The sequence below is a fragment of the Oncorhynchus mykiss genome, chromosome 7 (genome assembly GCF_057628025.1).
Source record: "Oncorhynchus mykiss isolate SJ-2025 chromosome 7, ASM5762802v1, whole genome shotgun sequence".
NCBI lineage: Eukaryota > Metazoa > Chordata > Actinopteri > Salmoniformes > Salmonidae > Oncorhynchus > Oncorhynchus mykiss.
This window is the reverse complement of record NC_143028.1, coordinates 84,961,356-84,983,162: the sequence shown is the minus strand read 5'-3', so window position 1 is coordinate 84,983,162 and position 21,807 is coordinate 84,961,356. Positions and strand designations below refer to the sequence as shown.

General features: G+C 44.0%; 1 protein-coding gene across 5 annotated transcripts in view; it reads left to right on the top strand.

The window, feature by feature from the left end:
• Positions 1-21,807, top strand: part of hdac11 (histone deacetylase 11) — a 55,033-nt gene that overhangs the window by 19,288 nt on the left and 13,938 nt on the right. For 4 of the 5 annotated variants that reach the window (XM_036984363.2, XM_090242165.1, XM_036984361.2 and 1 more), the window contains 3 exons: positions 9,709-9,785; positions 10,374-10,436; positions 12,437-12,533. In XM_036984363.2, the coding sequence (XP_036840258.1) occupies positions 9,709-9,785; positions 10,374-10,436; positions 12,437-12,533 (237 nt within the window). Of the gene's footprint in view, positions 1-3,547; positions 3,898-9,708; positions 9,786-10,373; positions 10,437-12,436; positions 12,534-21,807 lie in introns of those variants that run through there. The other variant, XM_090242164.1, reaches the window with a different exon arrangement.

Genomic DNA, 21,807 nt, shown 5'->3' with positions numbered 1-21,807 from the left:
AACTACAGGACAAAATTCAATCCCTCCAACCCACAGAGGCCTGTGGTGTTGATGGTATCCTAAATGAAATGATAAAATATACAATATATACAGTGCCTTGCGAAAGTATTCGGCCCCCTTGAACTTTGCGACCTTTTGCCACATTTCAGGCTTCAAACATATTGATATAAAACTGTATTTTTTTGTGAAGAATCAACAACAAGTGGGACACAATCATGAAGTGGAACGACATTTATTGGATATTTCAAACTTTTTTAACAAATCAAAAACTGAAAAATTGGGCGTGCAAAATTATTCAGCCCCCTTAAGTTAATACTTTGTAGCGCCACCTTTTGCTGCGATTACAGCTGTAAGTCGCTTGGGGTATGTCTCTATCAGTTTTGCACATCGAGAGACTGAATTTTTTTTCCCATTCCTCCTTGCAAAACAGCTCGAGCTCAGTGAGGTTGGATGGAGAGCATTTGTGAACAGCAGTTTTCAGTTCTTTCCACAGATTCTCGATTGGATTCAGGTCTGGACTTTGACTTGGCCATTCTAACACCTGGATATGTTTATTTTTTGAACCATTCCATTGTAGATTTTGCTTTATGTTTTGGATCATTGTCTTGTTGGAAGACAAATCTCCGTCCCAGTCTCAGGTCTTTTGCAGACTCCATCAGGTTTTCTTCCAGAATGGTCCTGTATTTGGCTCCATCCATCTTCCCATCAATTTTAACCATCTTCCCGGTCTCTGCTGAAGAAAAGCAGGCCCAAACCATGATGCTGCCACCACCATGTTTGACAGTGGGGATGGTGTGTTCAAGGTGATGAGCTGTGTTGCTTTTACGCCAAACATAACGTTTTGCATTGTTGCCAAAAAGTTCCATTTTGGTTTCATCTGACCAGAGCACCTTCTTCCACATGTTTGTTGTGTCTCCCAGGTGGCTTGTGGCAAACTTTAAACGACACTTTTTATGGATATCTTTAAGAAATGGCTTTCTTCTTGCCACTCTTCCATAAAGGCCAGATTTGTGCAATATACGACTGATTGTTGTCCTATGGACAGAGTCTCCCACCTCAGCTGTAGATCTCTGCAGTTCATCCAGAGTGATCATGGGCCTCTTGGCTGCATCACTGATCAGTCTTCTCCTTGTATGAGCTGAAAGTTTAGAGGGACGGCCAGGTCTTGGTAGATTTGCAGAGGTCTGATACTCCTTCCATTTCAATATTATCGCTTGCACAGTGCTCTTTGGGATGTTTAAAGCTTGGGAAATCTTTTTGTATCCAAATCCGGCTTTAAACTTCTTCACAACAGTATCTCGGACCTGCCTGGTGTGTTCCTTGTTCTTCATGATGCTCTCTGCGCTTTTAACGGACCTCTGAGACTATCACAGTGCAGGTGCATTTATACGGAGACTTGATTACACACAGGTGGATTGTATTTATCATCATTAGTCATTTAGGTCAACATTGGATCATTCAGAGATCCTCACTGAACTTCTGGAGAGAGTTTGCTGCACTGAAAGTAAAGGGGCTGAATAATTTTGCACGCCCAATTTTTCAGTTTTTGATTTGTTAAAAAAGTTTGACATATCCAATAAATGTCGTTCCACTTCATGATTGTGTCCCACTTGTTGTTGATTCTTCACAAAAAAATACAGTTTTATATCTTTATGTTTGAAGCCTGAACTGTGGCAAAAGGTCGCAAAGTTCAAGGGGGCCGAATACTTTCGCAAGGCACTGTAAATATATATATATTCCAATTGGCTATACTTAAACTCTTTAACATCATCCTCAATTCTGGCATCTTCCCCAATATTTGAAACCAAGGACTGATCACCCCAATCCACAAAAGTGGAGACAAACTTGACCATAATAACTAACGTGGGATATGCGTCAACAGCAACCTTGGGAAAATCCTCTGCATTATCATTAACAGTAGACTTGTGCTTTTCCTCAGTAGAAACAATGTACTGAGCAAATGTCAAATTTTTTTACCAAATTAACATACGACAGAACACGTATTCACCCTGCACACGGTGTGAGGTATCACAATCTCTTTCAATAATGACAGGAATGGAGGAGGTTGTTATTCTCCAGCTAGGATGGAGTCCGTCACTCCTCAGCAGGTCAGGCTTGGTCCTGTTTGTGGGTGAGTCCCAGAAAGAGGGCCAATTATCTACAAATTATATATTTTGGGAGGGGTAGAAAACAGTTTTCAACTATCGATTGAGTTGTGAGACTCTGCTGTAGAGCTCATCACTCCCCGTAACTGGGAGGGGGCCAGAGACAATTACTCGATGCTGACACATCTTTCTAGCTGATTTACACGCTGAAGCTATGTTACACTTGGTGACCTCTGACTGTTTCATCCTAACATTGTTGGTGCTGACGTGGATAACAATATCCCTATACTCTCTATACACTCGCCAGTTTTAGCCTTAGCCAGCACCATCTTTAGATTAGCCTTAACGTTGGTAGCCCTGCTTCCTGGTAAACAGTGTATGATCGCTGGATGATTCGTTTTATGTCTAATACTGCAGGTAATGTAGTCGCCAATGACCATAGTTTTCAGTTTGTCAGAGCTAATGGTGGGAAGCTTCGGCGTCTCAGACCCCGTAACGGGAGGAGTAGAGACCAGAGAAGGCTCAGCCTCTGACTCCGACCCGCTGCTTAATGGGGAAAACCGGTTGAAAGTTCTGTCGGCTGAATGAGCGACACCGGTTGAGCGTTCCTACAGCATTTCCTTCCAGAAACCGTGAGAAAGTTGTCCGGCTGCGGGGACTGTGCCAGGGGATTTATACTACTATCTGTACTTACTGGTGGCACAGACGCTGTTTCATCCTTTCCTACACTGAAATTACCCTTGCCTAACGATTGCGTCTGAAGCTGGGCTTGTAGCACAGCTATCCTCGCCGTAAGGCGATCGTTCTCCTGTATATTATGAGTACAGCGACTGCAATTAGAAGGCATCATGTTAATGTTACTACTTAGCTTCGGCTGTTGGAGGTCCTGACGAACCATGGCCAGATAAAGTGAAACCGTAAAGTTGTCAGGTAGCAAAGTAAGATTAGCAACAAAATGCACAGCAGCACTTAAACAAGTCTACAAGTTGTGACCGGAAATGACTTGATTTGATCAGACTCACTCAGGATGGGGGAGTCGTCGCAGAGAGAGAGCTTTTCCTACTGTGCTCTCTCTTTGATCCCATAAAAGTCCTGCTGGAACTGCATGAGGATGCCCTGCACCATCACTGTCCCAGACTTGTACACGTTGACAGAGGTTGTTTCAATTTCCTCAATGTCTAGTATTCTGAGTTTCCATCCTGGGCCAATACCCTCTCTCTTGACATAGGGGTAGTGTACTCTTATAACACTGTGCCATGCCAGGGATGGTCTGTGTGGAAAATTAAGTTGCTTGTGTTCCCCTCTTTGTGGCAGTCAGCAAATAGTGTCTCTGGATTGTCCTTGAGGAGCTTAGTTGTTGTTGTACTTATTCCTTGCAGTGTTATTTTTTATATCCATGGGGTGTATTGTAATGACCCCTGGACAGGGATAAGCCATTGGGGCTTCAAAGGCCTCTGCATTTGGGTGGGGGGCTATGAAAATATGCTGCCATTGTTGTTCTCAAAAGTGTGTGTCTCTCTGTCTCTCTCTGTCTCTCTCTGTCTCTCTCTGTCTCTCTCTGTCTCTCTTTCTCTCTCTCTCTCTCTCTCTCTCTCTCTCTCTCTCTCTCTCTGTCTCTCTGTCTGTCTCTCTGTCTCTCTCTTTCTCTTTCTCTGTCTCTCTTTCTCTGTCTCTCTTTCTTTCTCTCTCTCTCTCTCTCTCTCTCTCTCGTCGGAGTGCATGCTGGGAGTGAGTCGTCAAGCAGAGTGTTTGCGAGAGCGAATGGAATTTCTTTTCACTCTATTGGGTTTTGGTATGTACATATATATATATATTGATTAGTTTAGTTGTTTTAAGGGTATATTGTTTAACTATCACTAAGCACGTATAGGGGTGGTGGGATCTTTGAGGTTGGTTTTTCGCGAGGGCACAACCAGCGGGTGGGGCTGGTTGCAATGGCCACTCGCGGAAATGTAGAGTTTGAAAAACTTAGTCGGAGGCATGGAGTAAAAATTCCTGCTGCGGCTGGGTGTTCAGTGGAAGAATGTAGCTTGGCTGTGGGTGCTATCATTGGGTATGATAGCATCAAATCAGCCTCAAGGATGAATAGCGCTGTAGTGATATTCTTAGATTCAATTGAAAAGGTGAATAAGATAGTTGAGAGGGGTGTTGTGTTGCGGGAAACACAGACGCCGGTATTTCCGCTTATGAATCCTGCGAAGAAAGTTATGCTTTCTAACGTGCCACCATTTGTTAGAGATGAAGTGTTAGAGCGAGAGTTATCTCGCCATGGTCAAATCGTATCTACAATAAAGAAGGTTATTTTTGGATGCAAATCTCCGTTGTTGAAACATGTCGTGTCTCATAGGAGACAAGTGCATATGATTTTAAAAAAGGAAGGAGATGAACTGAATTTAGCGTTTAGTTTTAAGATTGATGGATTTGATTATGTCTTCTATGCATCTACTGAATCAATGAAATGTTTTGGATGTGGAAGAGAGGGGCATTTGGTGCGTAATTGTTCCGAGAATGAGCGCGCTGAGCCTGGTAGTAGCTTTAGTGCGGGTGCAACTGACGTACCACAGCGAAGGGATGAAAATACTACAGGTGTAGGGGAAGAGAGAAGGTGGGCAGATGTGGTTGGAAAAGTAGGAGAGGAAGGCATTGTGGATACGGGGGCAATTGTGGTAGATCAGAACAAAGAGGGAGGGGAAACAGTAGGTGAGATTGCGACTGCCGTCGCTGAGGTGGTGCTGGAAAATGAAATTGAAGGTCAAGAGGAGATTGAAATAACGGAAAAGGAAGCGGATGTTTTCAAAATACCGAGGAGTAAAAGGAAGAATTTAAGGGGTGGTGAAGGGTCTAATTCTAAGAGAAAGGTAGAGATGGATAAATCAGGTGAAGATGAACAGGTTGTAGAGATGGGGTTTTCTTCTGGGGAGGATAGCGAGAGTGAGTCATCTGACGCATCACAACAATATAGTGAGATAGATGGGGTGGAAGGGAGGTATGGGATCGAGAAGATACGTCAATTTCTGAAGTTGACAAAAGGGAAGAAATATATGCAGGATTACAATGTAACTGATTTTTTCCCTGAACGTGAATTGTTTATTGAATCAGCAAAGTTTCTGATGTCAAAAATTACAGGGGGAGGTTTGAAAAGCCCTGAAATTGCTAGACTCAAGAAAGTGGTCACGAGAGTAATAAGTGATGTAAATTCTAAAGAAAATGAAAGAGTTCAGTTGCAGTTTTAACTCTGTAAAGAGATGTGGTGGCTGTATCTTCCTCTGTTTTTTTTTCTTATCCATGAGCAGTTTTAAGATCTCTTCTTTAAACGTAAATGGGGCAAGAGATGTTAAAAAAAGAGCCATGGTGTATGAGTTAATGAGGGGAAAGGGAAGTGACATAATTTTTCTGCAAGAAACGCATAGTAATTTGGAAAATGAAGTTATGTGGCAACAGGAGTGGGGGGGGACAGTGGTGTGTAGTCATAAAAACTCAAAAAGTGGGGGTGTGGTTATCTTGTTCTCAAAAGGGTTTTTGCCTTTGTTATACGAGGTTGAAGAGGTAGTTGAGGGGAGGTTATTAAAAGTTAGAGCAAGGTATGAAAATATCAATATGTGTCTGATAAATGTATATGCCCCAGTGGTGACAGTTGAGAGGGTATGTTTTTTAGAGACATTATCAAATACCATTGAGAAATGTAACAAAGAAGATTATTTGTTTATTGCTGGGGATTTTAACTGCACAGTTAGCGATTTAGATAGAAATCACCAAGAACCTCATATAGCCTCAAGGACGTTTTTAAAACGCCTTATTGTAACAAATGAACTGTGTGATATTTGGCGGAGTCAACATGAAGGAACAAGGCAGTACACCTGGGCGCATGTGAGAGAGAACATCATCTCTATGGCCAGGTTAGATAGGTTTTATGTTTTTGAGCATCAATCTTAGGTCTGTAAATCAAGTGTGATAACTCCAGTGGGATTTTCTGATCATTGTTTAATAACAGAGGTGGTGTTCATTAACGATGTAAAACCTAAAAGCGCATATTGGCATTTTAATATAACTTTATTGAGTGATGCTCACTTCAGGAAATGTTTCAGTATTTTTTGGGAGAGGTGGAGGGCTCAAAAGGCCAGTTTTGTATCCCTTCAACAATGGTGGGATATAGGGAAAATACAGATTCAACAATTTTGTAATCAATACACGAGGAATGTCACCAAGGATATCACCAGATCAATGAAAGCCCTAGAGATTGAAATAGTGGAACTCATGACGTTGGTTGAGACCACAGGAGATCGAGGCCATACTCAGGCCCTCAAGAGGAGAAAAGCTGCATTGGCAGATCTGCTGGGTATCAGAGCACAGGGGGCACTGGTGAGAAGTAAATTTCAGGGCATATCTGAAATGGATGCCTCATCCAAATTTTTCTTTGGTTTAGAGAAAAAGAATGGACAAAGAAAAATTATTCATTGTCTCAAATCAGCTGTTGGACAAGAGCTCACTAGCCCTAGTGAAATCAGAAAGAGGGCAGTAGAGTTCTATGCTGAGCTCTACAAGTGTGAGTACAAAGAGGACAAAACAGTGACACAGCAGTTCTTTGATGGGCTCCCAAAGGTGCCTGCAGAAGCTCAGGTTGAGCTTGAGCAACCATTGTCTTTGCAGGATTTATACACTGCATTAAAAGGCATGGAAAATGGAAGGGCACCAGGCATTGATGGGCTTCCCGTTGACTTTTTTAAGTCTTTTTGGGCTATGTTGGGAGAGGATTGGTTAGAAGTAGCTAATGATAGTTTAACCGGAGGGTTACTACCAATAAGCTGCAGAAGGGCTGTCCTCACCCTACTGCCCAAAAAGGGTGACCCGAGGGAGGTGAAGAACTGGAGGCCGGTGGCTTTATTGTGTACTGATTATAAGATATTGTCAAAGGCTTTGTCCAACAGGCTGAGGGAGGTGATGGGGCAAATCATACATACGGATCAGTCCTACTGTGTTCCTGGCAGGCAGATAGGGGATAACATTTCTCTGATTCGTGATTTTTTGGACGTCTCTAGGGCTATTGGGTTGGATGCTGGTCTAATTTCAATTGATCAGGAAAAGGCATTTGACCGAGTTGAACATCAATATTTATGGCACACGTTTGAGGCGTTTGGGTTCAGCTCTGGTTTTATTGCCATGATAAAGGTGATATATGGTGACATTGAAAGTGTATTGAAAGTTAACGGTGGTTTGAGTGCTCCTTTTAAAGTGTGTAGAGGTATTAGGCAGGGATGTTCTATGTCTGGGATGTTATATGCTATTGCTATAGAGCCACTACTAAATAGCATTAGAAGTCGCATTGCAGGGGTGTGCCTTTCAGAGGATATTCCTCCTATTCGTCTTTCAGCCTATGCTGATGATGTAGTTGTGCTAGTGAAAAATCAAGCGGAGGTGGATAGCTTGAGTCTAATGGTTGATCGTTTTAGGGGAATATCCTCTGCAAAGGTAAATTGGGAAAAGAGTTGTGCTTTACAGATTGGAGAATGGTCTGGAGGGATCATGGCTTTGCCAGGGGGGCTAGAATGGTGTAAGGGAGGTTTTAAGTATCTTGGAGTGTATCTAGGAGATGAGGGGACTATGGAAAAAAATTGGAGTGGGGTGGTTGAAATGGTGGAAGGGAGGATGAGGAGATGGCGTTGGTTACTATCTCGTATGTCATATAGAGGGCGCACTATTATAGTTAACAATGTGATTGCCTCTGCACTGTGGCATCGGTTGTCAGTTTTAGAACCACCATCTGGCCTTCTGGCTAAGATACAGGCAATTATTGTGGATTTCTTTTGGGATAAATATCACTGGGTTCCACAAAGTGTTTTGTATTTGTCAAAAGAGGAGGGGGGACAAGGTCTTGTACATCTTGCTAGTAGGGCTGCTGCTTTCCGGTTTCAGTTTATTCAAAGGCTGCTTTATGGACCGGAAAATGTGGTGTGGAGAGGGGTGGCAGGTCTTATATTACAGAGGGTTGGAGGATTAGGTTTAAAGAAGGCTTTATTTCTGGTTGATAGTAGCCAGATTTCTAGGGAGGGAGTACCTCCGTTTTATAGAGGCCTTCTCAGAGTGTGGAGCATAATGAAGGTGTCCAGAAGAACTTCAGCGGAGTCAGTGCATTGGCTGTTGGAGGAACCTCTGGTGTATGGGGCGAGACTGGACTGTACAACTGCAGCTGTTCCACATTTCTCCAAGATTCTGGTGAAGGGGAAAATCATCACCTTAAGACAGTTAATGGCCATGGCTGGGCCCGCCTTAATGGATGGAAGAAGGGTGGCAGAACATTTGGGGATGAGGTCGGAAAGGATTGTCGGACAAATGCTGGGGAGCTGTAGGAAGGCTCTGTCAGCGGAAGAATGGGATATGCTTAGTAGCCACAAGAAGAAGGTGCAAGATGAAGACGTCTCATTTCCGAAACTAGGGATTACACCAAATATCCCAGAGTCAGAAAGAAAGGCGTTATTGCTGGATTTGAGAGGGTTGGAGGAGGTGGGTTTGGATGAGGTGAATGGGAAGGAATTGTATAGGGGGTGTGTCAAGGTGTTGAATAAAGATAAATTGAAAAATAGAAAAGATACTCCATGGAGGGTAAAATTGGGCATTGATGACAAGGTAAAGCCAGCATGGAGAGCACTGTACAAACCACCGTTACAAAAGGGTACTGGTGATATGCAATGGAGGGTTTTACATGGCATCATTGCAGTTAATGCTTTTGTATCTGTTATTAACTCAGATGTTAGAGATGGATGTCCTTTTTGTAATATAAGAGAAACCATTTTTCACTGTTTTATGGAGTGTGAGAGGATAAAACCGCTATTGGAAATGTTGGAATCTTTGTTTAAAGCTGTAGGGGAGTTTTTCAATAACACTGTTTTTATTTTGGGGTTTCAATATAGTAAACAACAGAAAAGAAAATGTCAAATGTTAAATTTTATTTTGGGACAAGCTAAGATGTCAATTTTTCTGAGTAGGAAACATAAGATAGAAACGGGATATGGGCAGGATGTAAGATGTGTTTTTAAAGGTTTAGTGAAAGCAAGAATAAAAGTAGATTTTGAGTTCTTTTCAGCTGTAAAAGATCTCCTATTATTTGAGGAGAAGTGGGCTTACGAAGGAGCACTTTGTTTTGTAGAGGAGGGGAAATTATTTTTTGCTGCTGAAATAAGTTGAATGTATATGTTATGTATTTATTTTTGTTTAGGAATTACATTTTGTTATTTCATTTCTGAAAAAGCAGTGTGTCATTATTTATGTTAACACTTGAGTAAAAAATAAAGGTTTTATAAAAACTCAAAAACTCAAACTCTCTCTGTCTCTCTCTGTCTCTCTTTCTCTCTCTCTCTCTCTCTCTCTCTCTGTCTCTCTTTCTTTCTCTCTCTCTCTCTCTCTCTCTCTCTCTCTCTCTGTCTCTCTCTCGCTCTGTCTCTCTCTGTCTCTCTTTCTTTCTCTCTCTCTCTCTGTCTCTCTCTCTCTCTCTCTCTGTGTCTCTCTCTCTCTGTCCCTCTCTCTCTGTCCCTCTCTCTCTGTCCCTCTCTCTCTGTCTGTCTCTCTGTCTGTCTCTCACTTTCTCACTCACTCACTCACTCACTCTCAGGTGGAGGTTTCCATCATTGCTCCAGTGACAAAGGAGGAGGATTCTGTGCCTATGCCGACATCACCTTAGCTATCAAGGTAAGAACATTACAACTATACTGACCAAAATATAAACACAACCTGTGAAGTGTTTGTCCCCTGTCTCTTGAGCTGAAATAAAAGATCACTGAAATGTTCCATAAGTACAAAAAGCTTATTTTTCTCAAATTTAAATGGACTGATTTCCTTATATGAACTGTAACTCAGAAAAACCATTAACATTTTTGCATGTTGCGTTTATATTTTTGTTCAGCATAGATTTGTCTACTGTTCCACAATAATGTGAATAATGGGGCGGCAGGGTAGCCTAGTGGCTAGAGCGTTGGACAAGTAACCGGAAGGTTGCAAGTTCAAATCCCCGAGCTGACAAGGTACAAATCTGTCGTTCTGCCCCTGAACAGGCAGTTAACCCACTGTTCCTAGGCCGTCATTGAAAATAAGAATTTGTTCTTAACTGACTTGCCTAGTTAAATAAAGGTTAAATAAAATACATGACAGGTAAATGACAGGTAAGGTAAAGTAAAGGTAAGGTAAAGAGTAATATGTCTCTTCTCCTGTCTCTGTCTGTTTGTTTTTGTTTGGTTTGTTTGTTCACCTCCTGCCGGTCTGTCTGTTTGTCTGTCCTAGTTTCTGTTTGAGAGGGTGGAGGGAATCTCCAGAGCCACCATCATAGATCTGGATGCACACCAGGTGAGTTGTCACTGTAACTGAGATGGTCACTGTAGCTGTCTCAACATCCCAAATAGCATCTTGTTCACTGGGCCCACTCACCAGCGTCACTGTAACTGTCTCAGCCTCCCAAATAGCATCTTGTTCACTGGACCCACTCACCAGCGTCACTGTAAATGTCCCAGCATCCCAAATAGCATCTTGTTCACTGGGCCCACTCACCAGCGTCACTGTAAATGTCTCAGCCTCCCAAGTAGCATCTTGTTCACTGGGCCCACTCACCAGCGTCACTGTAAATGTCTCAGCATCCCAAATAGCATCTTGTTCACTGGGCCCACTCACCAGCATCACTGTAACTGTCTCAGCCTCCCAAGTAGCATCTTGTTCACTGGGCCCACTCACCAGCGTCACTGTAAATGTCTCAGCCTCCCAAATAGCATCTTGTTCACTGGGCCCACTCACCAGCGTCATTGTAAATGTCTCAGCCTCCCAAATAGCATCTTGTTCACTGGGCCCACTCACCAGCGCCATTGTAAATGTCTCAGCCTCCCAAATAGCATATTGTTCACTGGGCCCACTCACCACTGTATAAGTTGTCCCTCAGTAAAGATAAGTCAGTCCAGTTGATATTGAGATGTACAGTCCTCTCATCTCTCTCTGAGGTGGATAATATAACATTCCAGTTGACTCTGATCGCACTTTTTTAGGAAGCCTACTAATTAGCATATTTAGTTTGTGTTCAGATGAACCACATCCTCCCAAAACCACATCCTCCCAATTACCCCAGTAAGGTTTGTTAAGTCAAGGTTCCAGCTGTCCAGAATACATACGGCTCTATGATATTCATTCTCTGACTGTCCCAAATGGCACGCACTCATTTTGACCAGAGCCATATGGACACTATACAGGGAATAGTGGCCCGGATGCTAGAATGGCATTCCATCAGTATATTGACCGAAGTAAAGTTGGGTATCAGAACAGATCTATACAGATGCTGCTAAGTTAATGATTAATGAAAAGAACAATAGACTGAATCCTAATGAAGGAATACAAATTATTCTTAAAACAGCCTGATCAGCACAGACCAGGGTGGGGAGGAGAGGAAGCTGATGGGGTGGGGGGAGGAGGTGGGAAAAGAGAGCACTGTGGTCTTGTTCTGAATGTAGATTACGAACTAATGAATGTGATGCTTCCATAATGATGACAGCACAACAGACTGATGAGTAGTGATGCTTCCATAGTGATGACAGCACAACAGACTGATGAGTAGTGATGCTTCCATAGTGATGACAGCACAACAGACTGATGAGTAGTGATGCTTCCATAGTGATGACAGCACAACAGACTGATGAGTAGAGATGCTTCCATAGTGATGACAGCACAACAGACTGAGTAGTGATGCATCCATAGTGATGACAGCACAACAGACTGATGAGTAGTGATGCTTCCATAGTGATGACAGCACAACAGACTGATGAGTAGTGATGCTTCCATAGTGATGACAGCACAACAGACTGATGAGTAGAGATGCTTCCATAGTGATGACAGCACAACAGACTGAGTAGTGATGCATCCATAGTGATGACAGCACAACAGACTGATGAGTAGTGATGCTTCCCTAGGGATGACAGCACAACAGACTGAGTAGTGATGCTTCCATGGTGATGACAGCACAACAGACTGATGAGTAGTGATGCTTCCCTAGGGATGACAGCACAACAGACTGATGAGTAGTGATGCTTCCCTAGGGATGACAGCACAACAGACTGAGTAGTGATGCTTCCATGACAGCTTCCAGACACTAGTGGACAGATCGAGAAACAGAAGGATATGAAGAGTGATGGAGATGCGTTGACTTTTGGATGAGTGTCATTTTAACCGGAACGTCTTTGGACGGACAGCAACATTATTTAGCCCTCATCTCACCCTGTCACTCTGTCAGAAGGTAACATCATAATATCAGGGATGCTAAAGGGTCTCTGTGTAGAATGGCTCTGACATCACTTCCTCTTTCTGCCTAGGGGAACGGTCATGAGCGTGACTTCCTGGATGACAGACGTGTTTTCATCATGGATGTCTACAACCGATACATCTACCCTGGAGACGGATACGCAAAGAGTAAGATACCTCTAACCCTCTACAACCGATACATCTACCCTAGAGACGGATACGCAAAGAGTAAGATACCCCTAACCCTCTATAACCGATACATCTACCCTAGAGACGGATACGCAAAGAGTAAGATACCCCTAACCCTCTACAACCGATACATCTACCCTAGAGACGGATACGCAAAGAGTAAGATACCACTAACCTATGACACCTAACCCTCTATAACCGATACATCTACCTTAGAGACGGATACGCAAAGAGTAAGATACCACTAACCTATGACCCCTAACCCTCTATAACCGATACATCTACCCTAGAGACGGATATGCAAAGAGTAAGATACCACTAACCTATGACCCCTAACCCTCTATAACCGATACATCTACCCTAGAGACGGATATGCAAAGAGTAAGATACCACTAACCTATGACCCCTAACCCTCTACAACCGATACATCTACCCTAGAGACGGATACGCAAAGAGTAAGATACCCCTAACCCTCTACAACCGATACATCTACCCTAGAGACGGATACGCAAAGAGTAAGATACCACTAACCTATGACCCCTAACCCTCTACAACCGATACATCTACCCTAGAGACGGATACGCAAAGAGTAAGATACCACTAACCTATGACCCCTAACCCTCTACAACCGATACATCTACCCTAGAGACGGATACGCAAAGAGTAAGATACCTCTAACCATCTACAACCGATACATCTACCCTAGAGACGGATACGCAAAGAGTAAGATACCACTAACCTATGACCCCTAACCCTCTACAACCGATCCATCTACCCTGGAGACGGATACGCAAAGAGTAAGATACCACTAACCTATGACCCCTAACCCTCTACAACCGATACATCTACCTTAGAGACGGATACGCAAAGAGTAAGATACCCCTAACCCTCTATAACCGATACATCTACCCTAGAGACGGATACGCAAAGAGTAAGATACCACTAACCTATGACCCCTAACCCTCTATAACCGATACATCTACCCTGGAGACGGATACGCAAAGAGTAAGATACCCCTAACCCTCTACAACCAATACATCTACCCTAGAGACGGATACGCAAAGAGTAAGATACCCCTAACCCTCTACAACCGATACATCTACCCTAGAGACGGATACGCAAAGAGTAAGATACCCCTAACCCTCTACAACCGATACATCTACCCTAGAGACGGATACGCAAAGAGTAAGATACCACTAACCTATGACCCCTAACCCTCTACAACCGATACATCTACCCTAGAGACGGATACGCAAAGAGTAAGATACCTCTAACCCTCTACAACCGATACATCTACCCTAGAGACGGATACGCAAAGAGTAAGATACCACTAACCTATGACCCCTAACCCTCTACAACCGATACATCTACCCTAGAGACGGATACGCAAAGAGTAAGATACCACTAACCTATGACCCCCTAACCCTCTACAACCGATACATCTACCCTAGAGACGGATACGCAAAGAGTAAGATACCTCTAACCCTCTACAACCGATACATCTACCCTAGAGACGGATACGCAAAGAGTAAGATACCTCTAACCCTCTACAACCGATACATCTACCCTAGAGACGGATACGCAAAGAGTAAGATACCACTAACCTATGACCCCTAACCCTCTACAACCGATACATCTACCCTAGAGACGGATATGCAAAGAGTAAGATACAACTAACCTATGACCCCTAACCCTCTACAACCGATACATCTACCCTAGAGACGGATACGCAAAGAGTAAGATACCCCTAACCCTCTATAACCGATACATCTACCCTAGAGACGGATACGCAAAGAGTAAGATACCACTAACCTATGAACCCTAACCCTCTACAACCGATACATCTACCCTAGAGACAGATACGCAAAGAGTAAGATACCCCTAACCCTCTATAACCGATACATCTACCCTAGAGACGGATACGCAAAGAGTAAGATACCACTAACCTATAACCCCTAACCCTCTATAACCGATACATCTACCCTGGAGACGGATACGCAAAGAGTAAGATACCCCTAACCCTCTACAACCAATACATCTACCCTAGAGAAGGATACGCAAAGAGTAAGATACCCCTAACCCTCTACAACCGATACATCTACCCTAGAGACGGATACGCAAAGAGTAAGATACCCCTAACCCTCTACAACCGATACATCTACCCTAGAGACGGATACGCAAAGAGTAAGATACCACTAACCTATGACCCCTAACCCTCTACAACCGATACATCTACCCTAGAGACGGATACGCAAAGAGTAAGATACCCCTAACCCTCTACAACCGATACATCTACCCTAGAGACGGATACGCAAAGAGTAAGATACCCCTAACCCTCTACAACCGATACATCTACCCTAGAGACGGATACGCAAAGAGTAAGATACCACTAACCTATGACCCCTAACCCTCTACAACCGATACATCTACCCTAGAGACGGATACGCAAAGAGTAAGATACCACTAACCTATGACCCCTAATCCTCTACAATCGATACATCTACCCTAGAGACGGATACGCAAAGAGTAAGATACCACTAACCTATGACCCCCTAACCCTCTACAACCGATACATCTACCCTAGAGACGGATACGCAAAGAGTAAGATACCTCTAACCTATGACCCCTAACCCTCTACAACCAATACATCTACCCTGGAGACGGATACGCAAAGAGTAAGATACCTCTAACCCTCTACAACCGATACATCTACCCTAGAGACGGATACGCAAAGAGTAAGATACCTCTAACCCTCTACAACCGATACATCTACCCTAGAGACGGATACGCAAAGAGTAAGATACCACTAACCTATGACCCCTAACCCTCTACAACCGATACATCTACCCTAGAGACGGATATGCAAAGAGTAAGATACCACTAACCTATGACCCCTAACCCTCTACAACCGATACATCTACCCTAGAGACGGATACGCAAAGAGTAAGATACCTCTAACCCTCTACAACCGATACATCTACCCTAGAGACGGATACGCAAAGAGTAAGATACCCCTAACCCTCTATAACCGATACATCTACCCTAGAGACGGATACGCAAAGAGTAAGATACCACTAACCTATGAACCCTAACCCTCTACAACCGATACATCTACCCTAGAGACAGATACGCAAAGAGTAGGATACCCCTAACCCTCTATAACCGATACATCTACCCTAGAGACGGATACGCAAAGAGTAAGATACCACTAACCTATGACCCCTAACCCTCTATAACCGATACATCTACCCTGGAGACGGATACGCAAAGAGTAAGATACCCCTAACCCTCTACAACCAATACATCTACCCTAGAGACGGATACGCAAAGAGTAAGATACCCCTAACCCTCTACAACCGATACATCTACCCTAGAGACGGATACGCAAAGAGTAAGATACCCCTAACCCTCTATAACCGATACATCTACCCTAGAGACGGATACGCAAAGAGTAAGATACCTCTAACCTATGACCCCTAACCCTCTACAACCGATACATCTACCCTAGAGACGGATACGCAAAGAGTAAGATACCACTAACCTATGACCCCCTAACCCTCTACAACCGATACATCTACCCTAGAGACGGATACGCAAAGAGTAAGATACCTCTAACCCTCTACAACCGATACATCTACCCTAGAGACGGATACGCAAAGAGTAAGATACCTCTAACCCTCTACAACCGATACATCTACCCTAGAGACGGATACGCAAAGAGTAAGATACCTCTAACCCTCTACAACCGATACATCTACCCTAGAGACGGATACGCAAAGAGTAAGATACCACTAACCTATGACCCCTAACCCTCTACAACCGATACATCTACCCTAGAGACGGATACGCAAAGAGTAAGATACCACTAACCTATGACCCCTAACCCTCTACAACCGATCCATCTACCCTGGAGACGGATACGCAAAGAGTAAGATACCACTAACCTATGACCCCTAACCCTCTACAACCGATACATCTACCTTAGAGACGGATACGCAAAGAGTAAGATACCCCTAACCCTCTATAACCGATACATCTACCCTAGAGACGGATACGCAAAGAGTAAGATACCTCTAACCTATGACCCCTAACCCTCTACAACCGATACATCTACCCTAGAGACGGATACGCAAAGAGTAAGATACCACTAACCTATGACCCCCTAACCCTCTACAACCAATACATCTACCCTAGAGACGGATACGCAAAGAGTAAGATACCTCTAACCCTCTACAACCGATACATCTACCCTAGAGACGGATACGCAAAGAGTAAGATACCTCTAACCCTCTACAACCGATACATCTACCCTAGAGACGGATACGCAAAGAGTAAGATACCTCTAACCCTCTACAACCGATACATCTACCCTAGAGACGGATACGCAAAGAGTAAGATACCACTAACCTATGACCCCTAACCCTCTACAACCGATACATCTACCCTAGAGACGGATACGCAAAGAGTAAGATACCACTAACCTATGACCCCTAACCCTCTACAACCGATCCATCTACCCTGGAGACGGATACGCAAAGAGTAAGATACCACTAACCTATGACCCCTAACCCTCTACAACCGATACATCTACCTTAGAGACGGATACGCAAAGAGTAAGATACCCCTAACCCTCTATAACCGATACATCTACCCTAGAGACGGATACGCAAAGAGTAAGATACCACTAACCTATGACCCCTAACCCTCTATAACCGATACATCTACCCTGGAGACGGATACGCAAAGAGTAAGATACCCCTAACCCTCTACAACCAATACATCTACCCTAGAGACGGATACGCAAAGAGTAAGATACCCCTAACCCTCTACAACCGATACATCTACCCTAGAGACGGATACGCAAAGAGTAAGATACCACTAACCTATGACCCCTAACCCTCTACAACCGATACATCTACCCTAGAGACGGATACGCAAAGAGTAAGATACCTCTAACCCTCTACAACCGATACATCTACCCTAGAGACGGATACGCAAAGAGTAAGATACCACTAACCTATGACCCCTAACCCTCTACAACCGATACATCTACCCTAGAGACGGATACGCAAAGAGTAAGATACCACTAACCTATGACCCCCTAACCCTCTACAACCGAAACATCTACCCTAGAGACGGATACGCAAAGAGTAAGATACCTCTAACCCTCTACAACCGATACATCTACCCTAGAGACGGATACGCAAAGAGTAAGATACCACTAACCTATGACCCCTAACCCTCTACAACCGATACATCTACCCTAGAGACGGATATGCAAAGAGTAAGATACCACTAACCTATGACCCCTAACCCTCTACAACCGATACATCTACCCTAGAGACGGATACGCAAAGAGTAAGATACCTCTAACCATCTACAACCGATACATCTACCCTAGAGACGGATACGCAAAGAGTAAGATACCACTAACCTATGAACCCTAACCCTCTACAACCGATACATCTACCCTAGAGACAGATACGCAAAGAGTAAGATACCCCTAACCCTCTATAACCGATACATCTACCCTAGAGACGGATACGCAAAGAGTAAGATACCACTAACCTATAACCCCTAACCCTCTATAACCGATACATCTACCCTGGAGACGGATACGCAAAGAGTAAGATACCCCTAACCCTCTACAACCAATACATCTACCCTAGAGACGGATACGCAAAGAGTAAGATACCCCTAACCCTCTACAACCGATACATCTACCCTAGAGACGGATACGCAAAGAGTAAGATACCACTAACCTATGACCCCTAACCCTCTATAACCGATACATCTACCCTGGAGACGGATACGCAAAGAGTAAGATACCCCTAACCCTCTACAACCAATACATCTACCCTAGAGACGGATACGCAAAGAGTAAGATACCCCTAACCCTCTACAACCGATACATCTACCCTAGAGACGGATACGCAAAGAGTAAGATACCACTAACCTATGACCCCTAACCCTCTACAACCGATACATCTACCCTAGAGACGGATACGCAAAGAGTAAGATACCTCTAACCCTCTACAACCGATACATCTACCCTAGAGACGGATACGCAAAGAGTAAGATACCACTAACCTATGACCCCTAACCCTCTACAACCGATACATCTACCCTAGAGACGGATACGCAAAGAGTAAGATACCACTAACCTATGACCCCCTAACCCTCTACAACCGAAACATCTACCCTAGAGACGGATACGCAAAGAGTAAGATACCTCTAACCCTCTACAACCGATACATCTACCCTAGAGACGGATACGCAAAGAGTAAGATACCACTAACCTATGACCCCTAACCCTCTACAACCGATACATCTACCCTAGAGACGGATATGCAAAGAGTAAGATACCACTAACCTATGACCCCTAACCCTCTACAACCGATACATCTACCCTAGAGACGGATACGCAAAGAGTAAGATACCTCTAACCATCTACAACCGATACATCTACCCTAGAGACGGATACGCAAAGAGTAAGATACCACTAACCTATGAACCCTAACCCTCTACAACCGATACATCTACCCTAGAGACAGATACGCAAAGAGTAAGATACCCCTAACCCTCTATAACCGATACATCTACCCTAGAGACGGATACGCAAAGAGTAAGATACCACTAACCTATAACCCCTAACCCTCTATAACCGATACATCTACCCTGGAGACGGATACGCAAAGAGTAAGATACCCCTAACCCTCTACAACCAATACATCTACCCTAGAGACGGATACGCAAAGAGTAAGATACCCCTAACCCTCTACAACCGATACATCTACCCTAGAGACGGATACGCAAAGAGTAAGATACCACTAACCTATGACCCCTAACCCTCTACAACCGATACATCTACCCTAGAGACGGATACGCAAAGAGTAAGATACCCCTAACCCTCTACAACCGATACATCTACCCTAGAGACGGATACGCAAAGAGTAAGATACCACTAACCTATGACCCCTAACCCTCTACAACCGATACATCTACCCTAGAGACGGATACGCAAAGAGTAAGATACCACTAACCTATGACCCCTAACCCTCTACAACCGATACATCTACCCTAGAGACGGATACGCAAAGAGTAAGATACCCCTAACCCTCTACAACCGATACATCTACCCTAGAGACGGATACGCAAAGAGTAAGATACCCCTAACCCTCTACAACCGATACATCTACCCTAGAGACGGATACGCAAAGAGTAAGATACCACTAACCTATGACCCCTAACCCTCTACAACCGATACATCTACCCTAGAGACGGATACGCAAAGAGTAAGATACCACTAACCTATGACCCCTAATCCTCTACAATCGATACATCTACCCTAGAGACGGATACGCAAAGAGTAAGATACCACTAACCTATGACCCCCTAACCCTCTACAACCGATACATCTACCCTAGAGACGGATACGCAAAGAGTAAGATACCTCTAACCTATGACCCCTAACCCTCTACAACCAATACATCTACCCTGGAGACGGATACGCAAAGAGTAAGATACCTCTAACCCTCTACAACCGATACATCTACCCTAGAGACGGATACGCAAAGAGTAAGATACCTCTAACCCTCTACAACCGATACATCTACCCTAGAGACGGATACGCAAAAAGTAAGATACCACTAACCTATGACCCCTAACCCTCTACAACCGATACATCTACCCTAGAGACGGATATGCAAAGAGTAAGATACCACTAACCTATGACCCCTAACCCTCTACAACCGATACATCTACCCTAGAGACGGATACGCAAAGAGTAAGATACCTCTAACCCTCTACAACCGATACATCTACCCTAGAGACGGATACGCAAAGAGTAAGATACCCCTAACCCTCTATAACCGATACATCTACCCTAGAGACGGATACGCAAAGAGTAAGATACCACTAACCTATGAACCCTAACCCTCTACAACCGATACATCTACCCTAGAGACAGATACGCAAAGAGTAGGATACCCCTAACCCTCTATAACCGATACATCTACCCTAGAGACGGATACGCAAAGAGTAAGATACCACTAACCTATGACCCCTAACCCTCTATAACCGATACATCTACCCTGGAGACGGATACGCAAAGAGTAAGATACCCCTAACCCTCTACAACCAATACATCTACCCTAGAGACGGATACGCAAAGAGTAAGATACCCCTAACCCTCTACAACCGATACATCTACCCTAGAGACGGATACGCAAAGAGTAAGATACCCCTAACCCTCTATAACCGATACATCTACCCTAGAGACGGATACGCAAAGAGTAAGATACCTCTAACCTATGACCCCTAACCCTCTACAACCGATACATCTACCCTAGAGACGGATACGCAAAGAGTAAGATACCACTAACCTATGACCCCCTAACCCTCTACAACCGATACATCTACCCTAGAGACGGATACGCAAAGAGTAAGATACCTCTAACCCTCTACAACCGATACATCTACCCTAGAGACGGATACGCAAAGAGTAAGATACCTCTAAACCTCTACAACCGATACATCTACCCTAGAGACGGATACGCAAAGAGTAAGATACCTCTAACCCTCTACAACCGATACATCTACCCTAGAGACGGATACGCAAAGAGTAAGATACCACTAACCTATGACCCCTAACCCTCTACAACCGATACATCTACCCTAGAGACGGATACGCAAAGAGTAAGATACCACTAACCTATGACCCCTAACCCTCTACAACCGATCCATCTACCCTGGAGACGGATACGCAAAGAGTAAGATACCACTAACCTATGACCCCTAACCCTCTACAACCGATACATCTACCTTAGAGACGGATACGCAAAGAGTAAGATACCCCTAACCCTCTATAACCGATACATCTACCCTAGAGACGGATACGCAAAGAGTAAGATACCACTAACCTATGACCCCTAACCCTCTATAACCGATACATCTACCCTGGAGACGGATACGCAAAGAGTAAGATACCCCTAACCCTCTACAACCAATACATCTACCCTAGAGACGGATACGCAAAGAGTAAGATACCCCTAACCCTCTACAACCGATACATCTACCCTAGAGACGGATACGCAAAGAGTAAGATACCACTAACCTATGACCCCTAACCCTCTACAACCGATACATCTACCCTAGAGACGGATACGCAAAGAGTAAGATACCTCTAACCCTCTACAACCGATACATCTACCCTAGAGACGGATACGCAAAGAGTAAGATACCACTAACCTAT